Genomic DNA, 25,148 nt, shown 5'->3' on the forward strand with positions numbered 1-25,148 from the left:
CAATACCATTCTGGACCTTTAAAATAGAGCTGAGTGAATAACTGATTTTCCAGTTCAGCCCCCAACTCACTATATCTGGGGGGAAGGGAGGGAAATTGATTAGTTTCAAACCAAAACTTATTTTTTTTCAGTTTTTTTCCCACCGAATTTATTTTTTGATTATTCATTAATTTAGGGCCCAAAGAAACCCAAAATGAAAGGGAAAAAATCAACACAAAAATGAACTTTTTCAGGCTTTTGCTTCATTTCATTTGGAGCTGTATTTTGATGCAAAGTGAATTTTTTCCATTTTTTGTTTCATTTATGGGTGTTTTGAACCTTTTAAAAATAAATATAGCTAAATTTCTAAATAAAACATTTTGAAATGAAAAGTCAAAACATTTCATTTCAAAGTGAACAAGCCATTTTGACTTTGCTGACAAAAATCCATTTTTTTAATCCAAAACTATTCACCGAATCAACCTAAATTTACGAATAGTTTTGGTGTCCTGGAAAATGCATTTTTCAATTAATTTATCATTCACTGAAAAAGACCATTGAGCTCTATTTCAAAATTACATCTTGTCAGCGGGGCATTCCGTTCTTTGCAGAGCAAATTCTGGTGAAGAGCATTGAGATCTTGTAAGACAGGACTCTCTCCCTTCCTACAGGGCAGGAGGAATGTTAAAGGTTGAGGGCTACTTTTACTAACTTTTGACAAATATGTTGAGATTCCCAGGTGAAACTTATTTTGGCATTGAGTCGCTCACATCGGTCACTTCCTCCTGTCATATGGAGTGGGTATATGAATAGGAAAGCTGAATATTTACCTTCACAGTTTGAGACCCAGATTTTCTAAATTGTGCAGGCATTTTGCATGCCTGATATGCACACACAAACAACCCTATTATACATGTACTTGTGATTAACACACGTACAACTGGCCATTTGCATGTCCATTTTATGTGTAAATTAGTCAAGAAAAATGTATGTATAATACCCATCACCAGGAACTGAAGTCGGGTTTTCCAGGCCTGAAAGCTCCAGGATCAATAGCTTGACCTAAAGAGACAGGTTCACAAGTGGAGGGCTGTAACTGACCCACATTGTTTGGGGTTCAGGCACAGAGCGGGACATGTAACACCCACTGACCAGCAAGTTACACATAAATGCACATAGGAGCTGAGTGTATTAGGAACAAAATAACCCAAGCATACTGTGACACCTCTATACCCCAAAGCAACACCCTGGCACCCCAATACTTACCATGGTGAAAGAATTATGATATATTTTGTACAAAATATGCCTTGTGAGGTATCATTCTAAAAGTCTTGACCTGCTGAACGTTAATATCCTGTTGGATTGTATATGTTGCCATAGTATGTGAAGTCATGAGGTTTTGCTACATGTGTGTTACTGAAATATGTTGTGAAGTTGGAAACACCCACTACTAGCATTTCAGGTACAACAATGGAGAGGCCAGACAGTGTTGATGGTCCATTAAGGGGAATACACACACTCACAAGGATTACCCCAGAAACTGTGTACAATGGAAACCTCTCAGAGAGAGCACGTACACAATGGAGACTGTTTGACTCACATCACAGCAAAACATCTTTCCAGCAAGCTGGAAGAAGCTATTAAAGGGGGAAGTGACATCATAATTTGGCCTTACTCCCCCCACAACTCAACACCTGGAAGCATGTCCAGAGGACAAAGACTGAACAGGGGAGGTGGTCCCAGGTGGAAGGGATTTCTAGCCTATGTATGGAAGATCTGTTACCTGCCTGTACTGTCTATCAGGGTGAGATTTCTCTTAATGCAAATCCTGTCTAGTCTGTGGAACTCAGATTGCAGTTTTACTTTTTATTTCTTAGGTAACCAACTTTGATCTGTATGCTTACTACTTATAATCACTTAAAATCTATCTTTCCGCAGTTAATAAATCTGTTTTATATTTTACCTAAAACAGTGTGTTGCTTAAAGTGCAAGGGAAATCTGCTCAGGAACAAGGGTTGGTGCATGTGCTCTCCACATTGATGGAAGGTTGGACTGGATGATAAACTTACACTGGTCAGGCTTCTGACCAGGGCAAGATGGTACAGTTCTGGTATTCTAGGCTGGGGAGCTGGGGGGAATTGCTAGAGCCTCTCTATCATTGGTTCATGAGTGGCTGGCAAAAGCATTCATGTCATCAGCTGGGTGTGTCCCTGTCTGTAGATGGCTGTGTGAGTGCAGGACCTGGAGGGATTTGCAGCTTGTCACAGCATCACAGTGTGATAGGGAGCCCAGGCTGGTATGCCAGAGGGCTCAGCAGTACCCCAGTTCCAGGATGCACCCCGGGGAACCCGTCACACATACCCTTACTATATTGAGATTCTCATGCAGAACTTGATTGCAGCCCAGACCCACCTGTCTTCAGAGACTAACAGATACAAAAAAAGCAGAGTGAATAGGAGCGGAAAGCTTTTAATTAACAGCTTAACTAAAATGCCATTACAATACGCAGTTTTGTTTTTATTAATTCGCTCGGATTCAGCAGGAATTCCACCAAGGAATAGAAATGAGCAGATGCAAAGGGAAGCACATTAATAAATCATGAGTGTCATTAAAATTTGTAAACTAATATCTTCTGGGAAGTCTTGGCAATTAGTCTCGAAGCTTTCTTGGCAAACAAAATATTAATAAATCCAAAAGGTCCATGTTTTATAAAACCACCATCCTGTGGAAAGGTCACTGATAGAACAATTAGGCGACAAAACAAATGGACCAGCCGGCAGCTTGACTTGTGGAAGACAAAGGAGTTTCCTGGAACGGGATGGCTGAGGTATCCTAACAGAGGAAGGAGGCCAGTGTTGGAACGCAGGTCTGTGCGCCAGCACTTTACAACATGCAGATGGGAATGATGTAATTAGCATGTCCACTGGGTCACCTTTTCTTGAGTGATAAAACAACTGCTGAGTTTGCACTGTGTCATTGTGACCCTCCATCCAGCTGTGACACAACATTAGCCTTACTGCTTGCTGAAAGAAGAAAGCTCCAGAAAGGATAGGTATGAGCCTGCCTGTTCCCTTATAGAATGTCATAGGGAGAGAACCAATAGAACTCCATAGAAGTCTATCTAAATCCTAGAGAACACAACAGAAAATGTGATGATTAATTATTATTATTATTATTATTAGTGTTTCAGTATCATTTAGAGACCCCAACACAGTATTGGTACTGTATGCACAAATAGTCTGAGTGGGTCCCTGCCCCAAAAAGTATGCCAACTAAATAGGCAAGACAGATGAATGGTGGGAGGGAAACAGAGGCATGCAGGAAGAAACCGACTTTCCCAAGTGATGGCAGTGGCAGAGCTGCGAATAGAATCCAGGTTTCCTGGCTCCTAGTTGAATGAATGATCTATCCACTAGCCCATGCTACCTTTCTATAGATATTTTTAAACCATCCTTGAGAATTTTACAGTAGCGGTAGAATTCCCTATTACATTCAATAGGATGGGTCCAAAAACCCATAGAAAGGTTTTCTATTAAACTTGGTCACACTTTATATTAAGGTTACATTTATGCACAGTATACAAAGGGTTAATAAATGATTCATAGATGTTATAAGCATGTGACAGACAGGACTGGTATATGTTATGGATAGTTATAAGCAACCTATTGACCTGTTGGACTCTATAATAATCAATTCACCATTTAGTAAAACATTGATTCATCACTTATTAACCCTTTATAAACGGAACCTTAATATAACGCATGATTTACATATGATAGTCAACACTTAGGAAAAATCCTAATGAGGAAACAGCAAAAGAGCTAAATATGTCCAGCATGGCTAGAAGATGGGGAGACAAAGTGGGGGTGCAAGTACATCCTTCAAAGCTTCCCAGGATGATAACACCAAGGAGGGAGAGGAAATATTCGGCATGACACATAATAGGGGGGTATGTTGTAAGTAGGAATAATACTACAAAATGGAGAAAAGAAATATTGAGGCTGAATGCCAGGAGAGTGGGATGTGCTATGTAGCCTGTGGCATAGTCTGTCCAGAAAAGTGGTAGAAGTTCCATCTCTTAGGACTCAAACTAGACTGGCAAAAGCATGAAAAATCGTCTTGTGCAGAACCATCCTCTCCTGACAAAGAGATGGATTGGGTGGTGTCAAAGTTCCTTCCCCACTCTGAACTCTAGGGTACAGATGTGGGGACCTGCATGAAAACCTCCTAAGTTTACTTTTACCAGCTTAGGTTAAAACTTCCCCAATGTACAAACTATTTTACCTTTTGCCCTTGTACTTTATCGCTGCCACCACCAAACGTCTAACGGGTATATAACTGGGAAAGAGCCCGTTTGGAAATGTCTTTCCCCCCAAAATCCTCCCAAACCTTACACCCCCTTTCCTGGGGAAGGTTTGATAAAAATCCTCACCAATTTGCATAGGTGAACACAGAGCCAAACCTTTGGATCTTAAGAACAATGAAAAAGCATTCACATTCTTAAAAGAAGAATTTTAATAGAAGAAAATGTAAAAGAATCACCTCTGTAAAATCAGGATGGTAAATACCTTACAGGGTAATCCGATTCAAAACATAGAGAATCCCTCTAGGCAAAACCTTAAGTTACAAAAAGACACAAAAACAGGAATCTACATTCCATTCAGCACAGCTTATTTTCTCAGGCATTTAAAGAAAACAGAATCTAACGCCTATCTAGCTAGATTACTTACTAAGTTCTAAGACTCCATTCCTGTTCTGTCCCCGGCAAAAGCATCACACAGACCGAGAGAGACTTTGTTTCTCCCCCTCTCCAGCTTTTGAAAGTATCTTGTCTCCTCATTGGTCATTTTGGTCAGGTGCCAGCAAGGTTCCCTAGCTTCTTAACCCTTTACAGGTGAAAGGGTTTTTCCTCTGGCCAGTAGGGATTTTAAAGGTGTTTACCCTTCCCTTTATATTTATGACAGGTGGTCTAATAGATCTTTGCTCTGGCATATGTCTGTGGACTCATAAGATATAGCACTAGACTTCTTGGGTCAATAGCTAACTGAAAGCTCGTTCTCCCAGCCAAGGATAACCTGATGGTAGCCAGTCAGATGAGGAATGAGAGATCTCAGAAGCTGAGAGTCAAATTACTTTACAAGTATGCAATCTTTACCCAGATGTGAGGGGTTAGCACTACAGTGCAGGAAGGTGATGGGGGCTTTGAAGGGAGACAGCAGTGATCATCCTTGCACGAACTGTCACAGTCCTCCAAATGCCCATCCTCTTGGTTAGAGCTTTCACCCAGCTAGTCTGTTCCCTAGTGTAATACTCAGCACTCTTCTCTCCAATCTTTGCTGGTGCAGCTGTCCCCTTCCGCTCCACCTTCTTGATGAGGAACCAAATTTCTGATGCATACTGTAACAAATCCATGGTCAAATAAACACAGATGCTAATGGTCATCACCTAAACTGCCCGCATGTAGCATGGGGAATAGAACTTGACCCTTTGTCCCCAAACCAGATTTTGAATGACTAGAACTAAAAGAGGACCCCAACTGGCTAGTAGCAGTATTAGAACACTTTGCTGAACTGGCTGCCAGAAGGCGACTCATAGCCTTTAAGGCCAGAAGGGACTGTCATGATCATCTAGTCTGACCTTCTGCACATTGCAGGCCATGGACCCTCACTCTTGTACTAGGCACCTAATCTCTGGCTGAGTTACTGAAGTCCGCAAATCTTGATTTTAAAGACCGCAAGTTACAGAGAATCCACCATTTACTCTAATTCAAACCAGCAAGTGACCCATGCCCCAGGCTGCAGAGGAAGGCAAAAAAAAAACCTCTCTGCCAATCTGACCTGGGGGAAAATTATTTCTGATCCCAAATATGGTGACGAGTTAGACCCTGAGCATGTGGGTGAAACCCACCAGCCAGACACCATGGAAAGAATTCTCTGAAGTCACTCAAACCCCTCTCCATCTAGTTTTCCATCTCCGGCTGTTGGAGATATTTGCTAACAGAGTCATGGATGGGCCATATGCCATTGTACGAAATTTCATCATACCATCCCCTTCATAAACTAATCAAGTTCTGTCTTAAAACAAGTTAGGTTTTTTGCCCCCACTACTCCCTTTGGGGTGCTGTTCACAACTTCGTTTCTCTGATTGTTAGAAACCTTCATCTAATTTCAAGCCTAGATGTATCGATGGCTAACATTGGCCCTTAACTTAAATCTCTCTTCTCCCTCCCTGGTATTTATCCCAGTGAAGTATTTATAGAGAGAAACCATATGTCCCCTCATCCATTGTTCTGTTAAGGAGCTTGGCTTGTTTAGCCTAAGTCTCCTCTTGTGCGGTAGGCTCTCCATGCTGATCATCCTAGTTGCCTTTTTCTGCATCTGTTCCAGTCTGAGTTCATTGTTCTTAAACAAGGATGAAGCCACATTATTTGATGTGTGAATATAATTCTCTGGAAAACGATGTGTATTGGAAAGTGGCAACGTAATATACGTTATGAGTCTGATAATAAAAAAGTATATAACATTACATCCCCTGGCATTATTATAATCTTGTCATGACTTCAGTCCACAAGTTTCATTTCAATACAGCAAATTAAAGCAAAACTGCAATATTGTAGTCAGAAATATGTAAGCATTATGTGCTATACTTCATAGCCCAAAAGAGGGAGGGAGAGAGATTGAGATCTATCTTTTTCTGCGTTTTATATTAAGGCCCAATTCTGCCATCGTTGCATGAGCTAAGTAGCACCTTACTGCCACAAGGACAGCTGGCCCTTTAAGGGAGCTGAGGGCTCAGTCTCACCTGGGTCAAGTTTAATCTACCTCCCAGATAATAGGGATGAAAATCCAGGGATCAGGTGGCAATCACATGATCAGCCTCCTGATCCTTGGACTCTTATTCCCAACATACCAGCTCGCCTTATGACACCTTGCAAGCAGTCCTACTGAAATCACGCTGTGTATTTAGTATATTTATTAATGATCTGGAAAAGGGTGTGAGCAGTGAGGTGGCAACATTTGCAGAAGAAACAAAATTACTCTTATTCTGAAAGGACCTAATGACTGCCATTCGGGGGAGGCCTCTATGAACCAAAGACAACCGCAGACCTTGCTAAAACCAATGAATGTGCCATGCATTCTCTTTTAGACTCAGTGGAAGGAACAGTTAAGCCCCTTTCTGTGGTAAAAAGGGATACAAACAATGGAAGAACTGCCCAAGACACTTGGCAGGTCAGAGCTAAGCCATGAGGGCTGAATGTTTCCTGTTTATTGGTTTTATAGCCCATAGGCTTCTCTATACTATGGAGAATATACTGGTATAGTTACATTGCCATAGCTACGCTGGGATAACCTGGTGGTGTAGACACGGCCTACACCTACAGTCTTCCATCAACACTGCGGCATCCACACAGGGGCGTTGGGTCAGCATACTATGTCGGGCATGGATGTGGGTTTTTCACTCCCACCACCACATAGTTATGAGGACCCTACCTTTAAATTAGCCTCTGTGCATTATGGGACAGAAAGCCTGTAGAACCAGTTATGAGCATGACCTTGAGAATAAGCAGACAGACAGGGCTTCTTGGGCACAAAGCTCACCAGAGTGGTAGACACTCTAAGTCCAAATCAGACTGCGAAGAGTTCCAAAGGGATCTCACAAAACTGGGTGACTGGGCCAAAAAAAAAAAAAAAGGCAGATGAGATTCAATGTTGATAAGTACAAACTAATGCACATTAGAAAACATAATCCCTACTACCCATACAAAACGATGGGGTCTAAATTAGCTGTTACCGTTCAAGAAAGAGATAGTATATAGTTCTCTGAAAACACCTGTTCAATGTGCAGCAGAAGTCAAACACGCTAAACAGAATGTTAAGAACCATTAGGAAAGGGATAGATAATAAGACAGAAAACATCATAACGCCACTGTAAAAATCCATGGTACGCCCACACCTTGAATACTGTGCACAGTTCTGATCACCCCATATCAAAAAAAGATACATTAGAACTGGGAAAACTACAGAGAAGGCAACCAAAATTATTAGGGGGTATGGAACAGCTTCCATATGAGGAGGGATTAAGACGACTGGGACGTTCAGCTTGGAAAACAAATGACTGAAGGGGATCGAGCTCTATAAAATCACCAATGATGTGGAGATAGTGACCAAGAAACTGTTATTTACCCTTTCATGGACCACAAAAACCAGGGGTCACCCAATGTAATTAATGGGCACAGGTTTAAAACAAAAGGAAGTGCTTTTTCACCTAATGCACAGTCACCCCATGGAACCCGTTGCCAGGCCAAAAGTATAACTGGGTTCAAAAAAAGAATGAAATACGTTCATGTAGGATAGGTCCATCAATGGCTATTAGTCAAGATGGTCAGGGATGCACCTCCATGCTCTGGGTGTTCCTAAACCTCTGACTGCATGAAACTGGAAGAGGGTGACGGGGGAAATCACTGCATAAAGTGCCCTGTTCTGCTCACTCCCTCTGAAGCATCTGGCACCAGTCACTGTCGGAAGACAGGATAGTGGGCTAGATGGACCATTGGTCTGACCCAGTTCGGCCATTCTAATGTAGACGTGAGGATTTCTCAGAGAGGAAGCTGCTGTTTGTTTCTAACATGTTCATGAAAACAGAATTTGATGGCTTCTTTTTGGAAACAAACAAGGTTATACCAAAGAATATACCCAACTTGTATCATTAATTTCTCCTTGTAATGGAAATAACCCTACAAAGCCCCAAATACAAGCTAACTACATGGGTCAAAGGGACAACATTATTTATATTAATCATGACCAAAGAAGGATGTGAAGAACTCCGGGAGGACCTAAACAAGCTAAGTAACAGGCAACATGACAGCAGATGAAATTCAGTTTTGACATATGCAAAATCACGCTTATTGGAAGGAAGAATCTGAGCTACTCCCTCTGGCTTAAAAAAGCTGGTGTGTTGTGGTCACTGCTTATCATGCTGATCATATAGATCTCAGTGCTACCTTGTGATTCCCAGGTCAGTTCTCTGTTCTTGTATCACACGGATGTCTCTTGTCTTATATTTGGATTGTAAACTTTTTGGGTCAGGAACAGTCTTTTTCTCTACCACTGTACAAAGAACTCCTAGGTTCTAAAGTAACAATTCAGAACAGAGATATGGCTGACATTACAGCAAACTCAATAGACATCTCTATTCAATCTGTAGCCTTAGACCGAAAAAATGGGAGGCTGTATAAAGAATGGGATAGAAAATACTGAAATTATCATCATGGCCCTGGTACACCCTCATCTGGAATGTTATGTTCACCTCTAGTCACCCTATCTCAAAAATAATCTAGCAGAAATAGAACAGGCCCATAAATGAGCAATGAATGTGGCTAGAAGATTAGAAGCTTCTATATAAAGAAGAACGGGAAAGACTGAGAGTGTTTAGTTGAGAGAGGAGACAAATAAAAAAGGGGACATGATAGAGTTATAGAATATAACTAATGGAATCGGGTGCTCCTGTTTACCCAATCTCTCAATACAAGAACAAGGGCATATGCAATGAAACTGAAAGGCAACAGACTTAAAACTGATGAAAGGATTTCTTTTTTCCATAATACATAGTTAACCTGTGGAACTCCATGCCATAAGATATATCTGAGGCCAAGATTAACAAAAAAAGAGAGACATTCATGTAGATAATTTAAATTCCCACCTTTGTACTAGACAGAGGGGGAAAAAACTAGAAGTGAAAACTAGAAGTGAAGTGCTATGAACCACCAGGCTTAAAGATATAAATCAACCACTGGTCAGATTCTCCCTACCCTCAACAGAAAAGTACAAATTTCCAAAGAGAAACAGAAAAGCAAAATGTTTTGATTCTGAAAAGTTGCTGCAATGCTCCCTGGGTGTTGTAGTTCATGCACCTCATGCTTCCATACTCCTCTGTGGGCCAGGCTCCCTGATTGGACTCCATCTCCCATCATCACTGTTTCCCCTTCTAGTAGGGGAGGTGGTGCATTCTGACAGTGGCATGGCCACAGTGTATCATGGGAGCTGAAGTCTGACTAGCAGCCTCGCCCGTAGGGGAGAATGAGAGCATGAGGTTCTACAGCAGCTGTCATAAATATAAAGGGAAGGCTAACCACCTTTAAATCCCTCCTGGCCAGAGGAAAAACCCTTTCAGTTGTAAAGGGTTAAGAAGCTAAAGATAACCTCGCTGGCACCTGACCAAAATGACCAATGAGGAGACAAGATACTTTCAAAGCTCGGGGAGGAGGGAAACAAAGGGTCCTCTCTGTCTGTGTGATGCGTTTGCCGGGACCAGAGCAGGAATGCAGGTCAGAACTCCTGTAAAAAGTCAGTAAGCAATCTAGTTAGATATGCGTTAGATTCTGTTTTGTTTAAATGGCTGTTGAAATAAGTTGTGCTGAATGGAATGTATATTCCTGTTTTTGTGTCTTTTTGTAACTTAAGGTTTTGCCTAGAGGGATTCTCTATGTTTTGAATCTGATTACCCTGTAAGGTGTTTCCCTTCCTGATTTTACAGAGGTGATTCTTTTACTTTTTCTTTAATTAAAATTCTACTTTTAAGAACCTGATTGCTTTTCATTGTTCTTAAGATCCAAGGTTTGGGTCTGCGTTCATCTATGCAAATTGGTGAGGATTTTTATCAAGCCTTCCCCAGGAAAGGGGGTGGAGGGCTTGGGGGGATTTTGGGGGGGAAAGACGTTTCCAAGCGGGCTCTTTCCCTGTTCTTTGTGTAACACTTTGGTGGTGGCAGCTTTTAAGCTAAGCTGGTAAGAATAAGCTTAGGGGGTCTTTCATGCAGGTCCCCACATCTGTACCCTAGAGTTCAGAGTGGGGAAGGAACCCTGACAGCAGCATTTCAGAGTAAATTTTTGATTAAGTTTTTTGAGTTTTTTTATGAAAAAAAAATCTATGGAAAGCAAAACCTTTCCATGAGGAAAGGAGTGAGGACGCGCTCGGGAGAGGGCTGGGAAAAGGCGGGGCGGGGTTGGAGTGGGGGCAGGAAGAGGCAGAGCGGGGGTGGGGCCTGGGAGTCGAGCACCCCCCAGCACTTTGGAAAGTCGGCACCTGTGCTTGAAATGCTGCTGTCGCGTTTCAGTGTGGACACTACCTTTGCCAATGGGAGGGGTTCTCAACGTAAGCTAGCCATCTCTCCAAGAGGCAGTGGCTATGTCAAAGGAAGAATTCTTCCATCGACCTAGCCTATCTACACGGGGACTTAGCTGGCTTAACTGTGTTGCTCAGGGGATGGATTTTTCACACTCTTGAGCAACACTGCTGGGTCGATCTAATTTTCTAGTGTAGACCAGTCCTGAGAGGGTTAGGTCCAGGGTGGTGTTTTCTTGCACTTTCCTCTGAAGTAATTGGTACTGGCCAGAGAACCAGATGTTGGAGTAGGGGACCCCTAGACCAATCTGTTATAGCAAGGCCAAGAGCCCAGTGTTTTTCACAAATACAATATAACACAACATAAAACCAGAAACAACATATAAAACAAAATTTAAAAAAACCCTCACCCTGCAGCAGCAGCTCCTCTGGCTTCTGTCCCGCAGGGCTAGGCCCGGCTCCACGGTCTGGGTGGTGCAGCCTAGCATATAGGGGCACAGTGTCGTTCAGGTTTGGCCATCCCTCCGTCGTGAAGTGGGGGAGTAGGAGTGACCAGGCCAAATCTGAGTTCGTGGCATTGCAACCTGGCACACTGGGTCACAGTACCACTCACTCAAATTTGGCCTCGCACCCCTACATCATCATGATGAGGAAGCAGCCAGGCCAAAGCTCAGTGGTGCTGCAACCCCATGCGCTTGATCACAACACCCAGAGCAGAGGCCTGGGCCCAGCCTTGCGGGACAGGATCAGCCACTGCAGGGCGAATGAGGGGCAGGCTCGCTCTGCATCACACCTCCCCCAGCACAGTCCTCCCAGGACCTGACCCGACCCCTTTCAACTCCCTTCTGCATTGCTAAAATCGCTAAGATGGATAAAACTTTAAAAAAAAAAAAAGCCACACCACCATATTCCCAAAATAATATGAAAAATGACATAAGAAAATAAAAACATTCACAGGGCTTCAGCAATGCCTCTATGCCTTCGTTTGAATGCTGAGTAGCATTTCCTCTGACTTAACCGACATCAGACAGTTAGCAGAGCAGCATCCAATATGGCTGTTAATTCTTTTTTTTTTTTTCTTTTTAATTACACTCAGGACATTTTCCTATTGATTTACTTGTCTTTGTATTTAGATGCAGGGTTCAGAATAGCTTTTCTATTGCCGTGCAGTTTTTCATTAAAAGCAGCCTCTCATTTTAGTCTCCCAAGGACCACGAGGGAATTCAGTGGCAGTTTCTGATGCGTGAGGAATGAAGGATGAAGCCCAAATTTGGAGACAATACTGCATGGTTTCCTATTCCCACCTCCTCTGAAGCTTTAGTACATGGTTTACTGCTGTCTGCCATAAGAGTCCTTCTCTTCTGGAAACCGACCTGTTTGCTGACTATTCAGAGCCAGGATCAAGAAGTGCTATTGTTTAGGAGAGCAGAACTATTGTGTAGTTGCAAGAACATGCCTTAACCCCAGAAAACAGAAAAATCCAGGAGTCCCTGTACATACTTGTGATTATTTTAAACCACACAGGAGCTCAGATATCATGTTGTATGTGAGTATTTATCAGCTCATTCTTACCATTGAATATGCCATTATTAATAAAGATCATGCATTACTGTAACACCTTCCATTAGAGGAACTCAAAGCACTTTACAAGCCTTCATGAAACCTTTTTATTCTGCATTTTTCAGATGAGAAAACTGAGGCACAGGGGCTTACCCAGGATCATCAGGCAAATCAACTGGTATTAGAACCCAGGAGTCTTGACTCCCAGTCCCCTGCTCTAATCACTAGAGTTCACTCCTGACCAGAACTTGGAACAGAACCCATGACTCCTAATCCCTTGATTTAGCCACAAGAACCCACTCCATGTCATTTTTTATCCGCAAAAAGAAAAGGAGGACTTGTGGTACCTTAGAGACTAACAAATTTATTTGAGCATAAGCTTTCGTGAACTTGAAATGAATCCACTGAATGCATCCGATGAAGTGAGCTGTAGCTCAGGAAAGCTTATGCTCAAATAAATTTGTTAGTCTCTAAGGTGCCACAAGTATTCCTTTTCTTTTTCCATGTCATTATTTACCACTCTGTAATCTCTGCTGCAAACTAGATGGACAATACTAAAATGGGTTTCACAAAGCTGTCTACGTTTTTAGCATATCTTCTTTATGAGCTATAAGACATTCTTGGAAACATTTAGTTTGAGCTGATGGCTAATCTCCACCTTCCTCTCTCTGAAAAAGAAAAAACTCCAAGAGGAATGTCACTATCACCTTTTTGCACAGCTCAAATGCGGCTGCAATTTCTTGGCATTAAGACAGGATTTGCTGGCTCGTTACATTATTTATGCAGAGCAGATTGCGTGGTAATTATGCTTAAAGTATAATTACTGTGTCATTTGTACTTGTTAGGTGCAAGGCAAAAGTTGTCAAGGCTTAAAGACCCTGAAAAGTACGAGGTAAGTGAAAACGGCTGTGTTCCTTCTTAGTTTCATGATTATTTATACATTTGCAGATTACCATGGTATAGTGCAATTAGGCTTTAGAGTTGCCAGGCAAGTCAAGAAGTTTCAAGAGCTATTATGAACAATTAACTCCTAATGCATTAACTGACTCTGCTGTATGGTTAGCCCCCATCCGGTAATGCTCCTGAAACTGTCTTGCAAAAGTGACTTTCAAGTTAATAGGAGAACAAAGACATCAAAAAGTCTGGGTGGAAAGCAGGGCAACAGAGTGTCTGTGCAGAAGTGACACAGCCAGTAACAGAGTTTTACCACGGACTGACTGGCAGACTCACTAATAATTCTTGCTGCAAGTTAACAATAAACGCACTATAATAGGTATAACAGTGAAGTATAGTCCCAGCCCTGGAAAATTTATTTTGCCCTGTATGGTGCATACCATTGAAAAACCATTTCGCTCGGTTTAAGACTCTGCCTTTCTGCAGAACAGGCGGAAATACAAATGTCAAGATCCCCAGCTGGTGTAAATTGTCTTGAATGGAGCTAAGCTAATTTACACGAGCTAAGGATATGGCCCACATATTTATATGCTGTCTGTAAACCTGTGTATATATGTTATTAACACACACTTATAATTGTGTGACACTCATACACACCCACCCATTTGTACATGGCATATATATAAAACATCCACGTTGTAGTTCCATGAGCCGAAAGATATTGTGTGCCTATTTAAATCCCCCTGTAATTTCGTAGCAGGACTGCAGCTCAGTCTCTGCAATTTGAATCTGTTGAGAGAATTCAAATGCTTGCATAAAACACGGTCATTAAATGGCCACAGAAGAAACAAAGTACAACCAGTAAACTCACTGTATATTGGCTAATCTATCCAAGTCAGTAATGGCACAACACATGGGAGGTGTGAACTGAGCCTGGAACTCCTGATTCTAATTCCAATTTGGATACTGATTCCCCTGTGAGACTTCAGACACGCCTCTGCTCACCTCCACCTATGTGCCGAATCGTGATACCACCTGCCTGCCTTCCAGAGGGGCTCAAAGGTGGAGGAGAGGATTGGTTGGGATGGTAAGTTAGCTGTTTGCACTGTAAACATGCTTTGCAAATAAAAGTTCTCCACCTGTAACAAGAATTCCTGAGCCCAATCCTAATCAATGGAAGTTTTGCTGTAAGTATCCGTGGGTCCAGGATTTGGGCCACTATATGAGAAATACAGGACAGGATTGGATGCAAGGGGAAAGCTTGTTGGGTCAGGGACCACCTTTTAGTTTTATGTCTGTACAGCGCCTAGCACAGTGAGGCCCCGATCCATGTCTAGGGCTCCTATGGTAAGACAAATAATAATACAACAGCTGTATGCAGAAGTTAGGTGGGCTTTTTCACTTAGCCAAGACCAGTCTCTTTGGCATCAAGTTTTTACTGGTCTGAATTGGTTTTCTTTTTTTTTTTTTTTTTTTAAATGTCATTCCCCGATGTACTCTCTCTAACAGACTTTTCTTCTGGCCATCTTTCTTATTTGCATTACATCAGTGCCTAGAGTTCCTAGCTCATATCAGACCCCATTGTGCTAGGCACTGTACACAAGCAGAATAAGAGACAATCCCTGCCCTGAAGAGTTAGTGATCTAAATAACGTAAGGCAGCCAAAAAAAAAAAAGAGGATTATTGTCCCCATTTAACCGATGGGTAACTGAGGGTCAGCCAGGTGCGTGAAGGCCTACGGTGAATTTATGGCAGACGTAGGACCAACACCCAGATCTCTTAGGTCCCAGTCAGGTATCTTAATCAGAACACCACCTATCCATCCACCTCTTACTGGCGTACAATTAGTGAGCTCACAAACAAAGACTGTTTTCCCAGAGTAGCTCACAAGCTCATTCTGATTCCCCCACCTTTCCCTGATCATCCAATTCAGGTTCTCTTGGTCTCAGCAGCCCATTTGACATGAGGCCCAGCAAACCGCTCCCTGCCATTCACTGTGATTTCCGCAAACCACTTACCTCCACAGCGAGCTTTCAGTAACGCTCCCCAAGTTGAAGTCGTAGAGCTTTGTTAGAATGAGAATCACCTGCAGGGGAGAAAGAAAAAGAAAAGAATCTTCCTTTAAGATTTTGTAACTATGTACTTAATGCATCTGAAATCACCCAAAGGAGAGCTTAGCATTTATCCATTAAATTTGGGTTATTATAGGATCAAGTAGGTAAAAAGAAAATCATTAGCTCAATGCATCCATGTAACTAGTAACATTTATTTTAATCCGTGGGATGTTTTGCATTTGAAATAAAACATGCCAACAAGAATTCCTTTAACATTGTTAGCTAGCTTCTCCACAGCTGTAGTTATTCAAGGTCAGGGATGGAACGAGATGGGCCTTGTTATCCAAGTAGCCCGACCAGAAATCACACTCGACTACTCCTCTCTTTATTCCCCAAGGTGCTTGACAACGAAAGTCCTCAGACACAATGAAGATCCATGGAGAAAGGATTCATGCGCAGGCCCTGAACCAGTCTGCACACCTGTGCTAAGCGCCATTCTTTTTTATGAGACTTTCCCTAGGCATAAGAGTTCACACTCCCAACTAGGATCAGACTGCTGGACTGGGGTCAAAATCTGCCTTGCTCGCATACAAAGGGCTTCAAAATCAATCATGGGCAAAACCTCAGCGTTTCAGGTAAAGAAACATTACCTGAACCATACATAAAAGAAACAAAGCCAAAGCTTTATCCCAACCCTTGGGAAAATGGGACGGCCATAATCCCGAGCAATTTCCAGGACTATTTACCTTTAGCAGAGATGTGTTCAAAGCACAAAATGCAGATTCAGATTTTGAACATGCCAAAATTCAAGCTAAGGTTTTGTTTCACCCCCTTTTATAGTCAGTACGTAGGGCCCATGAAAGTCAATGGGACTTACATAGAATCATAGGACTGGAAGGGACCTGAGAGGTCATCTAGTCCAGAGTCCTGCTCTCATGGCAGGACTAAGTATTATCAGACCATCCCTGACAGGTGTTTGTCTAACCTGCTTTTAAAAATCTCCAGCGATGGAGATTCCACAACCTCCCTAGGCAATTTATTCCAGAGACAGTTAGGAAGTTTTTACTAATGTCCAAGCTAAACCTCCCTTGCTGCAATTTAAGCCCCTTGCTTCTTGTCCTATCCTCAGAGGTTAAGAAGAACAATTCTTCTCCCTCCTCCTTGTAACAACCTTTTATGTACTTGAAAACTGTTATCATGTCCCCCCTCAGTCTTCTCTTCTGCAGACTAAACAAACCCAGTTTTTTCAATCTTCCCTCATAGGTCATGTTTTCTAGACCTTTAATCATTGTTGTTGCTCTTCTCTGGAAGAGAAGCGTGCTTAAAGTTAAGCACATGCTTGAGTACTTGGCTGAATCAAGGCCTTGGTCAGCTGTGCTGGAAGGGAAGTTAAAAGGTGTAACGGGTTGCTGGTGAGCTCACACCCCTCAGCACACCTAGAGATATTATGCCAGCTGTACTTGCCCCCTCCCATAAGACCTCCACATAACATTACTCAGAGTGCCAATAATGATGCTTTCTCCCACTTCTTCTTTCCCCTGCACACGTAGCTCTACAGGTAGGACACTCCTGCCAACATCAGATTATGAAAGGTATCTAGGCATTGCTTGGCTCACCACGGCGACACTTAACTAATTTAAAAGGTAACACCATACACTCCAGGGAGAGATGGTAGCAATGTTGAAGGAAGAATTTTTCCACCAATCCAGAGGCTTCTACCGTGGGGCTTACGCTGGCTTAACTACGTCTCAGGAGTGTGATATTTTCACATCCCTAGGTGACGTAGCTATGCCGTCTTAAGTTTTAGGTGTAGACTAAGTCTTGGGCTCCTAAGTCTTGTAGGTGTTGAAATGCTGAACAGAGCCTAAATACCTTTACAAATCTAGGCTTTGCAGCCTAATACAGTACTTACAATGTGATTCATCCAACTGACGTTAATGGGACCCAACAGGGGAAAGTCTACACTACAGAGCTACATCTCCCGCTTTGAGCAGGGGGTTGGACTAGATGACCTCCAGAGGTCCCTTCCAACCCTGATATTCTATGATTCTATTCTATGACACATCAGCACAGCATCTGGTGAAGACACTCTGTGCCAACAGGAGAGCACTCTCCCGTCAGCATAATTACTCCACCTTAGTGAGAGGCGGAAGCTATGTCAGCAGAAGAGCGTCTGCCACCGATAAAGTGCCTGTTTGGACAGTGCAAAATTTGCATCACTCAGGGGAGGGGCCTTTTCCACGCCCCAGAGCGACGTAACTTAGATTGACTGAAGTGACAGTGTAGACCTGCCCCATGCCCTTATTGGGGTTTTGGGTTGTTTTTCAATTTTGCAAAATTTTGAAATCTCACCCTTGTTTCTATGTTTTCCAGGGCTCAAAATAGGCCCTTTTTTAAAAAAAAATTGGCATTTTTTTAAAAAATGAAAATATTTAGACCATTTTTCAAAAACCTGGTTGGTGCACTACACTCCATGGCATTTGCAGGGCCAGGCCTTTAATTTGGCCTTTCCCTGCTTAACAGCCACCTGGGGCAATGAGTTAAAGGCTGAAGGTAGGGTGACCAGATGTCCCACTTTTATAGGGACAGTCCCGATATTTGGGGCTTTTTTTTTTTTTTAATATGGGCTCCTATTACCCCCCACCCCCGTCCCGATTTTTCACACTTGCTATCTGGTCATCCTAGCTGAAGGGAAAAGTGCAAATGTGTTAATCACTGTCACAAAACCCAGGTTGCAGTACCGTCTTATTGACAGCATATCAGAGGGAAGAGATCTATGGGAACTATAAAAGACCCTGGGGCACCTGCTTCTGCCTAGGTTAATAGATGGGATGTCTGTTTCAAGCATTCATTCATCTTTATACTGTGGTTACTGTTCTCTCTCTTGCTCTTGTTTGGCTCCATTATTTCCTCCAGGGTAGAACTTAAGTGGGGGAGGGGGGAAATATAAGTTAAGCAGCTTTTGGCAGGGAACGTGAAGGAACAGTTGCTGGACAGATTTGAGTCAGGGTAGGTCACTCTATAAATCAACGTGATGCAGGAGGGAAATAAGAAAAATACCTTCATGCTATAAATTAAAAGCTTCTACACAGCCTTCCGCACAAGATGAGGAACTATCAGCAAGAAATGGTGACCCAGTCACCTGGCTGCTGCACAAGTTTGCCTTTCCTGATTAACATCCCACAATCCATCACTACATGCTGGGTGATGGATGCAATGGGGCTGGATTCCCACTGTCTCAAGGATACCCTGGTTAGAGTGGCTTAGTTTTAGGATGCTTCCTATTGCCCCGCGGCAATGCTCTTGTCAGATCTGAGAAGCAACGCCACCAGTACCCTTCAAGGGTAGTGCTCTTAGTCACTCAGGAGGTGGCGCTCTTCCCTCTGACTCCTGAATCAATGCCCCACACAAATCTAGGGGGCGCTGTGGTACTGGAAGGGTAATCTTTCGCCTGAGACGTAAAGCCACTCGAAGGTTTGATTTTTCTTATAGTGACATGGTGCTTGTTTTCCAGTTTAGGAACCCAATCCAGCTTCCATTGAACTCAATGGGAGCTGGATCAGATCTTAGATGTATGAGATATATTGGGTCCCAGCATCCTGGACAGATTCCAACAGGGTAATTACATTCTGCCTATTTAATTTCCCCTGTAATTTCCAGTGGATGCTGTGTTCATATTCTCTCTGTAAGGCCTCGGTTCCTTACACAGCCCTGGCTGCGTTTCATGCTCATTGTCATTGTACCTTACAGCATGTAATTTATCATTAGCAAAACTTGCGAATACTAGGCCAATGCTGACTATGCACTAATGGGCCAAATCCAGCTCTGTCATCCTGGTTTAAATCTGGAGTAAAGCCATCAACTTTGGGGGAGCTCTTCTGGATTGACACCAGCATAACAAAGCAGAATCCAGGCCTACTACTGCCTTTAGTGTCTGGAAACCATGCTGAAAATGAGAGCAAAGCAGAAATGTAAGCAGCCCTTAGCAGATAAACCTCACAAAGGGTCCTAGAAAATAACAGGAGTTGCTTGAAGCATTAGTGATCTACAACAGAGTCCCTACAACGTATCACACAAACAAATCACAATCACACACACACACACACACACACACACGCCCAATGCTGGAGGCATGCTCATACTACAACCACAAACGGAGTGGCTTCTGCCAGCACAAAACACAGCTCTCGCTTATGAAACAAGCCACTTCAGAGTCAATACGTGTAACATGTACAACAGGTTGGGGAGTTTAAAAACCAGGGAGGATTGCAGGGAGTCTTAATATCAAACCTTTGTGATTAAAGCTGTGAAAGTCCCTTTCTTCATGACATTGCCTTGTGATACTAAGGGAGCAAACGAAACTACCAAAGCAATGTCATACATACAGCCAAGACATACATCACAGACTGAAAGAAACAGCCAAGGTCCCAGTTTGTTTTCAGACAGGCTTTTAAATGGCACGGTACTTAGCAGTTATCTTCAAGAAACTTCAGGGCCTGTTTAAGATTTTGCACAGCCACCACCGTCCTAGGCAAAGAGGGCTGGACAACACATTTCTGAAATAACTTATCTGCCAGGAAAGTTACCATAAGAATGGCCATACTGGGTCAGGCCAAAGGCCCATCTAGCCCAGTATCCTGTCTTCTGACAGTGGCCACTGCCAGGTGCCCCAGAGGGAATTTACAGAACAGGTAATCATCAAGTGATCCATCCCCTGTTGCCCATTCCCAGCTTCTGGCAAACAGAGGCTAGGGACACCATTCCTGTCCATCCTGGCTAATCACCATTGATGGACCTATCCTCCATGAACTTATCTAGTTCTTTTTTTGAACCCTTTTATAGACTTGGCCTTCACAACATCCTCTGGCAAGGAGTGCCACAGGTTGACTGTGCATTAATTTGAAAAAAATACTTCCTTTTGTTTGTGTTAAATGTGCTGCCTATTAATTTAATTTGGTGACCCCTAATTCTTGTGTTATGAGAAGGAGTAAATAATACTTCCTTATTTACTTTCTCCACACCAGTCATGATTTTATAGACCTCTATCATGTCCCCCCTCAGTTATCTCTTTTCCAAGCTAAAAAGTTAGCGTTTGGCAATAAGGCATTTCCAACCCTGCTTTGGGAGGAATTCCATGTACTACCCCAACACTATGCTCAACAGTACCCAACAACCTGAGAAGCAGAAGGCAACAGAGAGAGTTTCCACCGGGGTCTCCCAGAGAGTGCTGTGACCAAAGGATGTTTGGTGCCCTATGCAAGATACAGCTGGCACACTTAATCCATTCGCTACCGGGTAAGTGTTGGAGCTGAGCAAAAATGGGAACTTCCATCCTGCGCAAAATTTTGATATTGAAATTATATATATTTTTTGATGAAAAGTTGAAATATCAAAATTTTTCACCAAACACAATTCTCCAAGTAATATTGGGTTGGAAATGGAGAGACATTTCATTCTGGCATTTTCAATCAAAATGAAAAATTTCTATATGCCTGAATTGAAAGGTTTAATTTCTGTTTATTGAACTGGGTGTTGGCGTTCATTTACTTGATGCCCCCATTCTCCCCTGGGGGCTGGGCTCTGTGGCCAAAGTAATTTCCCATGATGCCCCCTAGTCATGTGACTTCTATGAGGCACCAGGCAGCTCAGTCAGAGGGGAGACCACATTGCATCATAGGAGATTGTAGTCCAGGCAGGGAGCCCAGCCCATAGGACAGAACAGGGACACGAGACAGCCAAACTACAACTCCCATGAGGCAATGCAATCTCATGTGAAAACGCCGTTTAACGTTGAATTAACTCAAAATTAAATTATCTGAAGTGAAATCGTTCATTTCGGTTTTCCTAATGGAAAATTTGAAAAAAATTCAGCAAAATCATTTTTTTTTCCAGAAACTGCATTATCTGTTGAAAAATCATTTTGAAGAAAAAAATCCCAACTGGCTCTAGCAAGCAGCCACACCACAAAAAACTCCTACCACTATAGTTAATTATCTGTAGTGCAGTAGCATCTAGGGGCCTCAATCATGGACCAGGACCCTGTTGTCCAAACACAGAACCAAAACGACAGTTCCTGATCCAAAGAGTTTCCATTCTAAGGGCATGTCTACCCTACAGCTGCTATTGCGCCACAGCAAAGATGCTTCCTGCCTCGATGGAAGGGGTTTTTCCATCAGTGCAGTTCATTTACCTCTCCGAGAGGTGAAAGCTTGGTCAACGGAAGAATTCTTCCATCAGCCTAGCTGCATCTACAGTAGGGATTATGTCGACCTAACTACAGAGCTCAGGTCACAATATTTTTCACAGCCCTGGGAGACATAGCTAAGTCAACCTAACTTTTAAGTGTAGACCAGGCCTAAGTATCAGCCTCTGCTTTTGTCCACTAGAGGTTGCTCCTCCAGGTCAGGGTGAAAGCGTGGGGACAGCAGGGACAGCATGAGGAAGCTTGCACTGCTGCATACATGGCAAGCATAATGTACTTCTCCTCAAGACAGAGGCTTTCAGTCTCCAAGACCGGTCGATCTGGCAGCTTTTACTTTGAGCAAAAAGAAAAAGAACACACAGAGAAAGAACCTGCAAATGGACCTAGATCTGCCACAGCCGCCTCAGTTTTGGTCCATATGGAAAACACCAAGCACAGGGGAATTCCTGTTGTATGGAAGAAATATTAGGAATCCTTGAAAACATAAATTACAGAAGGGCTCACGAGCCCCTGAGCACCTTCAGGGGCGTAAGAACCTTTCCTGGCCACACAATTTTACTATGAAGGAAAATAACTTTAGTTCATTAAATCTTTCCCCAGATCTTGCCACCTCTAAATTGGTGAAGTGCTTTGCATATACCCCCACATAGAAGTATGGCTCTTTACAGTGTAAATGCATTTGATTCCTTCAGCGGCTTGATAAAGAACTTCCAAACAACTGAGAAGTGTCAAGTCAAAGGCAGTTACTCTCATGTATCAAGGAGACATCCTCATTAGAGAGATATGTGTGATCACTTTAGGTAGAGAAGCTGAGAAGCCAGCCTTGAACCGCAGCATGCAATTCATCCCTATCCTCAGCAATCGGCTTTATCAGCAGAGAGATTAACATAGCTCATCAGTAGCCCTGTCCACATATTTGAAGAGTGTAATTAATAAGGAGCAAAGGAAGGCGTGTTGTGCAGGCAGTGTCTTGTTGTAAAAAAGAGAGAGAAGGGATAGCTTTAGCTATGAAAAATGAGAGCTCTCCCTCTCACACTCTTAAACGCTGGAGTGCATTTTTTCATTTCCAAGCTAAATACTCATTTTCCATCACATTTGTAACCTTTTCCCTCAATGCTAGCTGAGGAAAGCTTGTCCACTATTGGAATTTGCATTTCCTGGACTCTGATGAAAGCAGCTGCACTGATGGGGCTGATGAAAACATAGGCCAACGGGCAGTGCTCCCCATGGACCTTCTGCAATTGAGGGGAGACCAGCACCAGTGTTTCTGAGAGCCAACAAAAAAGGGCAGATGCAGTTCCTGGCTGTTTGATTGCTTGCACTATAGTCTTAAAGAAAAAAAAAAGTCAAGCCAATTTATCCACTGGACTTCAATGTAGTTTCATCGGGAATTAATTTGGTCATTAAGCCAGTCTCTACCACCAACAGGAAACTGCACAGTATACGGTCCACAGCCTGATCTAGCAAGACAAAAACATCTGCTTAACTTTAGTCCTATTAATGTCAATTACTTCCATGGGACTCCTCACACACTCAAAGTTAAGGTTGTGCAAAAGAGTTTTGCTAAATCAGGGCCCCAGCATGGAGAAAAGCACTCAGAGTCCAATCCCACACCACACAAATCTCATCTGTTGTTGGGTCACTTAACAGACTCCAAATTAAGGGCTGCAGAGCTTTGAAATGAATTTGATCTCATTTTATGGGTTTGCATCAAGATCAAGGGAAATTCATGTTTTTTTTGAGGGGGGTGGGTAGGGTTATGCAAAAACAGCTGAAATGGGGAGGCTCCCGCTGAGATTTGATTTGTGATTTTTTTTCTTCCTTCCTCAAAAATAATGTTCACACAACCCTTTCTAGACAGGACCATGACGTTCCTCCTAGCCCCACACATATCCCCAGTCATATACACCTGCCATATGCAATGACACTGCACTCGCTTATCCCAGCTGCTTGGGTGTAGTGGTTAACATCTTAACAATACAGTTTCCTCCTGGGAAGAGAGGACAGAGGTGCTAAATATTATGATGGTACCTTCCACCTGAGGAATTCAAAGCACTTTGCACAACATTAATTGGGGCACAGCCCATACCACCACTGTAAGAAAGACAAGAAATAGCCTTGTTTCACTGATGAGGAAAACTGAGGTGGAGAAAGATTAAGTTATAATTTGCTCAGAGTAACTGACACAGCAAGTCTGGGCACAACGGGCAAGAGAAACGGAATCTCTCAGAACACCAGCCCAATGCTCTCACCACAAACCAACCCTCCCTCACTGGCTTTGGTGAGCCTACTCGCAGAAGCTGGTGTCTGAGAACTCTATTGGTTGAGGGGTTTCATTTCACAAGAACGAAAGGCACTGATAACACCTGAGGGGCCAGTTCCTTTCCTGGTGTAAATCACCCTGGCTCCAGTTGACCAAACCAATCTACAGCCGCAGAGGATCTGCTCCTATAAAAATATGTAAGAAAAAAAAATCAGAATATGGCTTCAGGCAGGGCTGGCAAAAGAAACCCCTGAAAATGAAAGAAACGAGTCCAGAGATCAGATACAAAAGCTAAATATGTTCAAGAGCCCCTGCGATCACCAAATTGCTGAGACTGTCAAATGTGTCCTCAAAACAAAAACAAATAAAAGAACTGAAGAAAAATGCCCTCTTTTAATCCTCTTTGGCCTGGGCTGCTTTTCATTTTTTGGTTGGAAAACAAGTACTTGGGGCTGGATCCAACGCCCACTGAAGCCAATGGGAGTCTTTTCACTGTCAATGGAGACTTCTGGGTGGAAAATGTAGCTTGAAATTCCCGTTTCTGAAATGCAGAACAAACGAGCAAAATTTGCTGTTGTAAACAGAGAGAGAGAGAGCATGTTTTTTTAAACTTCTCCTGAAAAGCGCCAACTCTGTGGAGTGCAGTCCCCATCTGCATCCACAGGACAGGTACATTAATGATCTGGAGGATGGCATGGACTGCACCCTCAGCAAGTTTGCAGATGACACTAAACTGGGAGGCGTGGTAGATACACTGAAGGGTAGGGATAGGATACAGAGGGACCTAGACAAATTCGAGGATTGGGCCAAAAGAAATCGGATGAGGTTCAACAAGGACAAGTGCAGAGGCCTGCACTTAGGATGGAAGAATCCCATGCACTGCTACAGACTAGGGACCGAATGGCTAGACAGCAGTTCTGCAGAAAAGGACCTAGGGGTTAGGGTGGACGAGAAGCTAGATATGAGTCAACAGTGTGCCCTTGTTGCCAAGAAGGCCAATGGCCTTTTGGGCTGTATAAGTAGGGGCATTGCCAGCAGATCGAGGGACGTGATCGTTCCCATCTATTCAACATTGG

General features: G+C 43.0%; 1 protein-coding gene across 1 annotated transcript in view; it reads right to left on the bottom strand.

Annotated features, from left to right (window-relative positions):
* The window catches only part of SORCS3 (sortilin related VPS10 domain containing receptor 3), a 496,377-nt gene that overhangs the window by 327,840 nt on the left and 143,389 nt on the right, over positions 1 to 25,148 (bottom strand). Inside the window, exon 2 of the mRNA XM_077821813.1 lies at positions 15,572 to 15,639. Within this exon, the coding sequence (XP_077677939.1) occupies positions 15,572 to 15,639 (68 nt within the window). The remainder of the gene's footprint in view (positions 1 to 15,571; positions 15,640 to 25,148) is intronic.

This window comes from Eretmochelys imbricata, chromosome 7 (assembly GCF_965152235.1).
Source record: "Eretmochelys imbricata isolate rEreImb1 chromosome 7, rEreImb1.hap1, whole genome shotgun sequence".
Classification (NCBI taxonomy): domain Eukaryota; kingdom Metazoa; phylum Chordata; order Testudines; family Cheloniidae; genus Eretmochelys; species Eretmochelys imbricata.